Raw genomic sequence first — 10872 nt, 5'->3', positions numbered from 1 at the left:
TTATTGGGCAACAGATATTGCTTGGTGACAGCTTGTTGCAGAGAAGCACACTTGGCAGCATCGATCAACAGACTGCGTGAGATGCAGGAAGTGGGGACCTCACATAGGGAGGCAGTAAAGGCGACACTGTTTGTTTTTCTCTCAACCACATGGACAAAGATCGGCCCAGTGACCTTTAACTGCAGCTGGATATCTGATGGGCGGCTTCGTGTGTGTTTCAGAGAGGGTCACATTCAATATGAAGGATGCCTCTGGTTTCTCCCGGGGAGAATGGCGCCCTTTGTCCTAGAGACCCCAGGGACATGGGACATCTGAGGGGAGATTTAGGAGTTAGTGAGGCTTGTATGGGTGCTGTCCTAGAAGCCTGACTAGAAGACCAAGGTACCCCTGTCGGATATGAAGGATCCACCCTTTGATCCCCAGTCCCTCCTGATGCTTAACTGAAGAAGCAATAGAGGCCTGAGCAGTGGAATGAACGGGAGGCTTTCATTCACGCTTTTGTCTGTAGACTCTGTCCGTCTGGGTGCATGTCTCTGTGAAGGGCTGCTGTCCTCCTCGCCTGTCCATCACAATAAGCCTTTTGATTCCTTAATGGGGGTGGGGTCAAAAGAAGGGGGATGAGGACATAAGGTAACTTGAAAGGGGATGAAGGTGGGAAAAAGCACCTGCAGTCTGTCGGAGCCCGGTAAGAAAATTGTGTGTGTGTGTGTGTGTGTGTGTGTGAGTGTGTGAGTGTGTGTGTGTGTGTGTGAGTGTGTGAGAGAGTGTGAGAGAGAGATTGCTGGCCAAAAACAGCCTGTATAACTTCAAGGACAAGTCAATTAGAATAGGATTAAGGATGTACAACCATGAGTGCCCTCAGACTCTCCTGACAGTCCGAAGGGGAATCGGACAGGAAAGTGAGAAGCTTGAGTCTGTGTGTCTGAGCTAGCACACAGCCAACAGAGTGTATTGTTATATCAGTTTTCATAGTGCAGGGCTGACACTTGAGGCTAAATACCGTTTTGATCACCGGTTCAAATAATTTGCGCTGTGCCTGTGCAAGCAGAAGAGGCCGTCAGTAAAAAGGCATGTACGTAGTTTATTCTTTTGTTCAGTCAGAACACATTCGCCATGACACTTTCAAGCATTACAACATAAGTAACCTCGATTGCTCATGAACAACTTTATGCTTCATATATGTTTTCGCATTCAGCACAATATATAAACTTCGCAATACATAAATAACAATAACTGTACGTCTCATATCAATATACACATTCAGTACATAAATACATGTGTTATGAAACCGTGGAAAATATACAGATTCCTTGTTCGATCATCACAACAAATCCTTCTGGAAAATTGCACAGATCTCTCGCTAGAATACATAACGAGTCCTCTTGAATAAATGAGTGAGAACTCAGTGGGGTGTGATTCACAGTCGATAACATTCAGTGCATCCGAAACACTGTAACACAAACCATGAACATGTTCTCAAGACAAGCTCACTGAACTTCACGGGTCAAAAATGAGAAATGGGGTGCCTGAGGTGTGTCTGTATGAATTTGGCGAGCACGGTTTATGTGCGTGCAGCTTCACTCCAGCGGCCATCTACACTTAGCTCATTAGGAACATCTGGAACATCGGGACATGCAGATTCATGCGAGTGTTTTGAGATGCATGAAAATAATGACGTTGATTTGAAAACGATGAGTGGCGTTTTACGCGGGTTGATTCTCGAAAGTCTCGCCGTCTTCTCGCTCTGCCGATGCTCCCTCCTCCCTCTGAAAGCAGACTGCCCCTCACTTGATAGCGTTTGCATCTCTGCATCTTTGTCTCAGGTGTCTGTAGCCTCTGACTCTGGGAAGAAATAGACTGCAGCTCTGCTACTGATACTGGATTCACGTGGGGAAAGGCAAGACCCCCCCTCTCCCCCGAGCTTCCTCAAACCAACTGCTGACTGAGCGGCTGCGTGGCGTTCACCTGATGGCCGTGCTGTGTGCTCCTGGACTTTGAAAGAAAAGCCAAACTGCTGACTCCTTTGACCACTGGCTTTGAAATGGAGCGTGTTTATTTGACTCAGTTCTGCTATTAATAGTTCACATGCCCCACTGAGAACAGAGCATCACGTGGCAGGTCATGGGGCTGACATTGGCACTCGGAGCACAAACCATCGGCTACTCGCACCAACATGAAGCAGAGACTAAATTTACCTGACATTGGACAAGGAGGATGAGGTCTAACGTGTACGAGGGTGTGCTGGCGTTTCAGAGGATGACGCTGTGTGAAAAATTAGGGCATGACTACGGGATCTGATGTTGAGTTTGAGTTCAGTTGATGAGCTGCTTTATGGCACATTCATAACGCTGAAATGAGACCTACTGCTGCACTACGCATGCATGAATGCTGATCAAACCCTCACAGCACAGTTCGTAAGACGTTCCTCGAACGCCTTTGTTATTTGTGTTGTAAGGGAGGAACACCAGATGAGTCATGCCTGCACTACGACACGGTCGGTCATCTTAGCAGCCATGCTGTGAAGATGTTACGAACCAGGGTTCAGCTGAGGAGACACATAGAACGTTTTGTATTCATGGATGTCGCAGTGCAGCACGGGATGCCTCGCTCTAGTTGGTTTGGGACAGTCCCAAGGCCGCGGCGATGGCGGCCAGTAGGAGGGCGGAACTGGCCAGGATCACCGCGCCTCCCGATCGGAACACCTGCCGACCATTCAGGGGCTGGACCGGCCTGAAGGTCCCCACCATCTGCTTTCCGCTCTGGAACTTGAGCTCAGAGAACGCCTGCAGCTGGAGGAACAGAAGAGGAACGCAAATGTTATGCTCCAGAATTTGGAAAGAGAATGTAACTAAGTACATTTACTCATACCATACAATATTGAAGAACTTGTACTATGAGTATTTCAATTTTGTGCTACTTTATAGTTTTGCTCTTTTATCTGACAGCTTTAATTACAAGTTACTTTACTGATGAAGACTCTACACAAGAACACGAATGCTTATGAAATACCATTCATTGTTAACCCTTGGTTACCCGATGTTATGCGACCGCTTACAAAAGAGCACTGTCTAGTTGGGGCCCCTTGTCAAATTTCAGATATCTGAGTTCCTCCAAATTCCAACACATCTCCCCTTTAAATACTCCAATGGAGGCCCACAGAGGTGAAATAATTGAGTATTTCTAAAAAAAAAAAAAAAAAAAGATGTAAAATGTTTTTAAAATCTCCTTGCATTCCTTCACTTTATCTGGTCTATGATCCTGACCTGTTCCATGCTCAGAGGGATGGGATTCTCAAACAAAGTCCAAATCACAGCCTCGGTGCACCCCGGGGTGGTGAGAGAGCCCTTGTAGCGGTAATAGGCGGTCAGATTCTGCTCAGGTGGGATTAGTTGTGCCAGGGAGACGGAATGGAAAGAAGTACTTCCATCTGAAAACAGAAACAACCACAGAATAAACGTTAGCAGCCCCGCTGTGCAGCCATGTCTTTAGTTGGTTACTTTGAACCTCGTGTACGTACTTGCAGCTTTGATGCTTTGCAGAGCGTTGATGATGGGCTCGTACTTCCGGTTTGCACTATTGGACCTCTGAGAAATGTAAATATACACATTTCAACACAGTTTCATACCGACTTGAGGTCTGTACGGTCGTAGCAGTTTGATTTCAATATGATTACCTCGTAGAAGAACCCAAGGACTGCAACTCCCTGCGGGTCTGATAGTGCTGTTGTCAGATCAGTGTAATGGTGCTTCATGTGAACGATGTGCAGCTGTTGAGACAAAATGACTGATGTTACCGCTGTTTCACAATCATTTTTTACAGTGCGTGTAGAATCCTATTGTAAATGGGACCCGTAAGAAAAGTCACGATTTTATCAGTTTACAGACATTGCAACATTTGTTGTACTTCCTGCTCTAACAATAGACGTGGACACCTCAGATATCAGTTAAAGTTCATCAGTTCTTTATAAAAAACGCACCCATAGAAAATAAGTTTAATAGCCCAATCACTATTTTTGACTATTTAATTAAAGGATAAGTCTGGTGATTTTATATATTGTCCACAAATTCCACAAAAAGACCAAAGCCAGTAATTAATTTATCCTAACAGGTCTGTGTGTATAGAGCTCCATTGTTTTAAAAAGACCTATTAATAATAATAATATATCAATATGCCACATCACCATTTAAACACTGGCAATGTGTTTATTTTGAGAGTCAGCCCTTCATGCTGACTCTCATGCTGTAAATACTCACAAGCACAAAAATAGTTTGTAACAAATGCACTTTTTACTCCTATTTGAGTAACGTTCAGTGTCCAGGGAACTATTGGAAAAAAACAGCTATGTATTTGTGGCCTGTTTTTTAAAGATTCATGTCTTGAGTAGGAATGAATGGGCTACAGACACGGTAGAGAGGTCGGGAAGTACTGAGGGATGGACTAATGCACGGTCTTGGTCTTTTTAATGGGAAAAATATAGAACATCAGTTGTCCCTTTAGATTTACAGTATATTCACATACATATTTAAAACGTTCAATTTATAGGGAAAACCTGCCTTTTCATGATCCTAGTTCAAACTGTTGGTTTGTTTTTCTGTTGAGTTTCCAGCTTTTACACGTTGGCAAACCTTTAACAGCTTCAGTTAATAACTTCACTGAAGACAGGACGTGTGTGTGTTTTGTATGGTAAGGTTGAGGTACCTCCATGGGATACTGCTCCCCATCGATGGTGTGTTCGGAGCCCGGCCCTCCATTGTTGCCCCAGTGCAGGTGGAACTGCACAGCCTTGTAGTTGGCCGGTAGGCCTCCACCTGAGATGGTGCTCAGGTGAGGAACTCCAACCTGAACTGGAGTGGGACACGCATCGGGCATAAAGACGTCACACAACAGCTCCACAGCAGTGATGGCTATCTGATGGAAAATGGAAAATGTGCTCACCCGAGTGGCCGTTGTTCTTGATGGTGCCTCTGAAGATCTGCTGGTAGTTGTCGAACTGGAAAGGAGTCAGCCGCTCGTCTTTCAAAGTCTTCCTGGTGACGATGTTGATGGGAGACTGGTTTCTTCCATCACAGTCGCTGTGGGTGTGGTTCCAATTGTCTGGCGCTAAAACAAGAAAAAGACCTAAGTTAACAAGTCATAGCAACGAGACGCCACTCATCAGGGTTCGTAATGATCTTCTTTTAGGAGCTGCCATAGGCTCAATGTGTTTTATTGATCAACCTGCTTTTCATATAGATGATCACTTGATTTTAGTTGAATGTTAGTGGGCATATCGGGTAATGTTTTAGAGATTGTTCTGTGTTCCTTGACACCTTGTGTGCCTAAAGGCGACTGTTCATCCTCTGTGCATGGAGTACCGCAGTGACTTGTCGGTCTTCATCAGTATGTTACCTTTAGATCCATTATTTCAAAAGCATATCAATTTTGCAACTGAACAAACTATACGTCTGTCTTACAGAAGTTCTCAGAACTTCTTTCGGTTAGACTCCAATAAATCAGAAGTTATTATAATAGGTTCAGATTGAAGTCCAGGCTGAAAACCAGAGGAGCCTCTTCAGTCAAGGCTCCTCGGCTTCGGAAACAACCTGCAATCAGGCTGGTGAGCTCTTCATCCTCTTATAGACACAGTATTTTCTCAAATTGTTCTATTCTGTGCTTTCCCTGCATTTGTTCTTTTTAATTTAATTTGCTCTTTAGTTTAATTGCTTGTATTTAATTGCACTTTACATCTGTTGGATTTACGTCCTATGTGAAGCATTTTGTAACTTGCTTTTGAAAAGTACCACATAAATAGTTTTTATGATCAAATAATGTTGCACTTTTTTGTATTTAATTAAGCTTACCATTGCATTGATGATCACAGGTGAACTGGGACTGATAGCACCAATCTGAAACACAGAAAATTAAAAAATTGATTGTCATGGCAGAAATCTAGCAAACGTCCAGTTTACGATTTGATGTCAAAATCAAATAATGTAAAGATCACAACACACACACACACACACAGTCAGCCTGCACTGCTAACCTCTGACACCAACAAGCCTCAACAAGGCTCAGCCTATTGTGAGGGCAGAATGCGATGTTTCTTCTTAGAATAATCACTCGCAACTGTCCAGCTGGATTGTTTGTGTTTTTACAAACGTGTCCTTTTAATATTAATAATTATTTTCCCCTTATTGCAAACAGTGAATTGTTCTCCTATGTATGGGATTGGCTCCTGACTGTTATTCCCGGCCATACAAAAAACCCTAATACACCGGAATTGTCTTCCTATTCACAAAAAAGTTGCCGTTTGAGCTTTATCTTCCCGTGCTATCAGAATAAACACAGAGCCAATCTTTTGCATCAGCGAGGTCCCATTCTCACACGTTTGTCTGAGGGTTTATTAATATTTCACAATTGGTTTGCATGTTTCCACCCCGTACTCGGAGACAAATATCTGCAGCTACCTCACAAATGAAATATTTATGAAAATCACACATGCCATTGAAAGAATACGAGGAGGGCCTCCCGCTCTGGTATTCGACCGGTGGCTTCTCCCGGTGTTTGTGAAGGAAGTCAGTGTTTGGTTTCTTTGCCGTGTTGGTAAGCCGCTTCCTCCTGCTCTGGCATGATAATGGTACTTGGCAGGTGTTTCAGATTGTATTCACTGGTGCCGTCATTCACTCTACTGGTTGCAGTAAATAAAGAGATGCTGCTTTCTTTAAATCTTTGTTATAGTCGTATTCATGTTGCAGGGTTTGCATGTGTGTGAGTGGAACCTAAAATGCTGCAGAGAAAAAAAAAAAATCTCTTATTGCTCTGTGACTACTGCCTGGTGGCTGAGGGTATTAAAAGATTATTTTTATTTTCAAATCTTCACTCACTTTCGGCTACATGGTCTGACAGCATGGGCGGTAGCTGTGCAAATGTGTCACTCTGTACTCAGAAATCTGCATTGAGGCCACATGTTTGCTCATGTTTGATGTGCAGTGGTGGAAAGTACATTTACTCAAGTACGGTACTAAAGTACAAATTGGAGGTACGTTAGTATTTTCATATTATGCCATTTTCTACTTCTATTCCACTGGGAAAATATTGAAATCTTTACTCCATTGCATTTATTTGGTAAAACGTTACTAAGATATTTCATACGAAACATATGAGTTCATATATGATGCACAGCTATAAATTCAACTAACTGTCAGGAATTACAATGTTTGTTAAATTAAGTTCCACCAGCTACAGCTATGAACATAAATAGGCCTAATGGTGTAACACTATATCCTTTGCATTATACTTTTGATACTTTAAGTAGCTTACATTTAGCTAACTTAAAAATAAACTTTTTCTGGTAACACTTTACATTTAGGTATGAGGAACTAACTGCCAGTGAACCGTTGGTTCATATGAGTAACTTCCAATCAAATTGAATAGGCAAATGAGGAATGACTCATTAACAAGTACTTCTAATTCCTAATGGAGGACTAGAAAATGATTAGTTACTAGAAAACAGATATCAAATATCATATTATTTAATCATTAGCTCATGAATCGATCATAAGTCGATCTTACAGACCATTTTTATGAGTCATTCCAAAACTAGCTCAGTAACAGCAGATGAATTACTAATTACTTAAACATTAATCAGCCCACTGCTTTGTGTTACCCTTTTACTTGTATAAGAGTATTTTTACAGTGGTGTATTGTTCGTTGTACTAATGGATCGGAATACTTCGTCCATCACTATCTGTTAGTAGAAATATATTGTATGGCTCATCGTCGCTTGTTTTTATCTCAGCCAATCAGATTACTGTCCGCACAATTCTTGACCAATCAGTGCTGGGCTTTGATCTCCTGCGCGGCGCAGAGCATGTGGACAATATGAATGGGTTTCAATGGATCCCAGAACTTTGTCTTGAGAGCGCGAGCTGAGGAAACTGTCAAGAACAAAACAAAAGACGGAGAAAGGAAAATAAATAGGCCTCGTCTGCCCGGCACGTCGACCGCAGTGGAAATGACACGTGAATGCGCGCCGCGGAGACGCATCTTTTCATGCCATTGTGTTGTCTGAGCCAGACATAAACTCTGCGCCGTGGACGCTGCGTTTCACATGAAAACACGGTTCAAAGGAAAAGCAGAGATCTAGACTCAAAAGAGACTTCGAGGAGGGGCGCAGAGATGCAGCCCCCCCCCCCCAAAAAAAACCGAGGAGTCTGATTTATTTTCTTTCTTTTTGTTTTTGCATTTCCTACAAATCAGAAAAGAGAGCGTTTGACTGCCCTTATCAGGTTTTCCTTTTCTCCACGAGCACATGCTCTCCAGCTGCGGGTGTTTGTCAATGAAATATACAGAACAACTATACAGACAACGCGCTGCAGCGCTGGAAGGTGCTCCTCTCAGCGTGCACGTGAGGAGGCGCAGAACGCTGCTCCTCATCACTGCATGAATGAGCACGCGGAGCGACGCATCAGATAACACACAATGGGCCATATTTAGTGTGTTTAATAGTTTCAGTGCCTATATGAACTGCTGCTCTATCTCAAAAACCACTAAAACATGTTCAGTTATATTGCAAGGAAAATAAACGGGCATTACATAACTCAAAGATCCGGTCAATTATTATATATTTGAGCTTTTGAATAAATTAAAAGCGATGGCAAACAAACCATCTCTCTCTACTGTATTCATATTAGATGGTTGGTCTCTTAAAATGGCTTGATTGGACTTCACAGCATTCTGAGTATCCCAACATGAATAATAAATCATAATTCATTTATATTTAAAAGACGGACAGAATGATGTATTTGGAATTCATAAGGAAACGTCATCAGGGGAGCGATTGTCACGTTTTCTTCCAAATGAGCGCATTTCTTAACCGATGACTAATAAGTTTAACTGATTGCAAAAAAAGGGTTCCGTCACTTCAGTCACCGCTGATTCACCGTCGTTAGCGCTGATTCACCCCACTGGAGTCTTGGTGCCAAACCTCGGGGATCTTGTCTCTGAAATGAACGCCTCAGAATCACCTGCTGTGAATTTGGAGACATTGGCGGTGCGCAGCTCGACGCGTCTCTCTGCGGTAACGAGGACGCAAATGGCCGTCATTGGCTCAGTGTGGATCAGAGCAGGTGCACGAGAGAGAGAGAGCGCAAGAGAGAGAGAGAGAGAGAGAGAGAGAGAGAGAGAGATGAATGATTATAGAGCGAGAGGTGTCCGGACCACAGTGGCACTGAGGGAATCTCGGCTCGGTCAGATCTGGCAGCTTTTTTTTTTTTGTCTTTTGGCTCCGTTGATACAGGATCTCTGAATCCTATCTGCTGTTGAACAGGGAGCCGGTGGTGAAAATGCAAGTTTCAGATGACAATGTCGGACATAAGGAGGAATGCGGGGTGCCACAGCAGTGTTTTGGACAGAGCAGGTGTCTATGTGGAGAGCGTCACGCGGAGCGAGCCTCTCTCTCATCTGGGGAGCCCTGGCTGCTCGGCTCCTTTTTTTTTTCTAAATCTATTTTTGGATTTCTGTCTTTTGAAATACTCAGGATTCCGCAGTAGATCAACTTTCTAATTGAATAGTTGGAAAAACTGGTAAAAACAAAAAAAAGCAACTTCATCATTCTTGTCTCATTGAGAAGCTCTCTGATGCATTCATTATTCATTAAGTAGCTGACATACATTCAGATATTGATAATCAATCACTTGCATTCTTAGATGACACAGCTCACAGATTTTGATCAGAAATATAAGAAACATATAAAAAGACACATTTCATCTCCTAGTAATATGATAGGATAAATATCTCTTAATTCAGTTAATTAACCAATTTCGGACCTCTACTGTGGCAAATGAAATGTAAAGGAAACCTCTGGTTGTTTGACATATTGTCCATGAACAGAAAGCAGACTCACCTCCTGCTCCTGTGCAGGTTGTCCAAAACGATGCCAGGAGAACGGGCAGGATTAGTTGCTGCATTTTGGAGCTGACTCGGCCGAGGGAAGGCAACACAATGACTTGTTTTTTCCAGTGTGATCGCATTCTTGCAGGGGGTCTTCTACTTATCTATCACCATACCCCGACAGGAAAGAAAAAGAGTGGCCCCTCCCCCTTTGGGCACCATCTCTGATAAAGCTCTCTTTACTGATAAGGGCTCCAATGAGGGGGCCCATCAATGGGCTCCTGTTGTGCAGGAGCCACATCTAATAAAATCCTTAGTCACGGTGCTGATAGAAATACATCCTGGTGATTGGGGAGGTAGGCATGGCACTGATGGGAATCTGATGGAGTTAATCATCTATGCGGGGCAGCGCGTTGCTCCACAGGTAACTCAAGGTGGCCCTCAGAGGATTAACTGTGAGGAAATGCACTCTAAGAAGGGATGTGTTCAAAATGACACAATACGTGTTGAATTTCAACACTAGAGTGTGCTCAGGGACAACTCATGTTGTGTTAATTTCAACACAGCAAATGTGTAATATTTCTACACAACAGCTGTTACATGGCTTAATAACATCAATGTGCTATTTTTACACATTAAAATATGTGCATGGGAGGGTTACACATACAAGACATGCTTGTATGTGTAACCCAGATAAACACATACAAGTGTTATTTCTGCACGTTGTGTGTCACCAATGTGTAATGGAAGTACCAGGTGACTGTAATGAATATTTTTCTTTCGATAATAATGAAAAGCAAGGATACAATCATGAGCCTTTATTTAATCTTTCATTTAAAATTGTCAACTTTTTAAAATACTTTTTTTCAAACAAAACAGGCTTTACATGCATTTGTAATACAACATATACAAGTCAAAAAATTCCTTAAATGTTATTACTGAACATGACAGTATCAGAACCACACCTACAAAACCTTGTACCTCGGATTGAGCTCGTCATTG

The 10872-nt window shown here is 42.7% G+C and overlaps 1 protein-coding gene across 1 annotated transcript; it reads right to left on the bottom strand.

The window, feature by feature from the left end:
• Positions 1-2532: 2532 nt before the first annotated feature.
• Positions 2533-9962, bottom strand: ca4a (carbonic anhydrase IV a). The gene is made up of 8 exons (XM_076102331.1): positions 9884-9962; positions 5841-5885; positions 4936-5100; positions 4699-4844; positions 3674-3766; positions 3518-3584; positions 3264-3427; positions 2533-2789 (listed from the first exon to the last, which is right to left on the bottom strand). The coding sequence occupies exons 1-8, from the start codon at positions 9945-9947 to the stop codon at positions 2610-2612; spliced, it is 924 nt and encodes a 307-aa protein (XP_075958446.1). The 5' UTR covers positions 9948-9962; the 3' UTR covers positions 2533-2609.
• Positions 9963-10872: the final 910 nt, after the last annotated feature.

This window comes from Anarhichas minor, unplaced genomic scaffold, assembly GCF_050575085.1.
Source record: "Anarhichas minor isolate MPS153535 unplaced genomic scaffold, ASM5057508v1 ptg000027l, whole genome shotgun sequence".
Taxonomy (NCBI): domain Eukaryota; kingdom Metazoa; phylum Chordata; class Actinopteri; order Perciformes; family Anarhichadidae; genus Anarhichas; species Anarhichas minor.
Note: the sequence above shows the minus strand (reverse complement) of the source record. Positions and strands in the feature narration are given on the sequence as shown.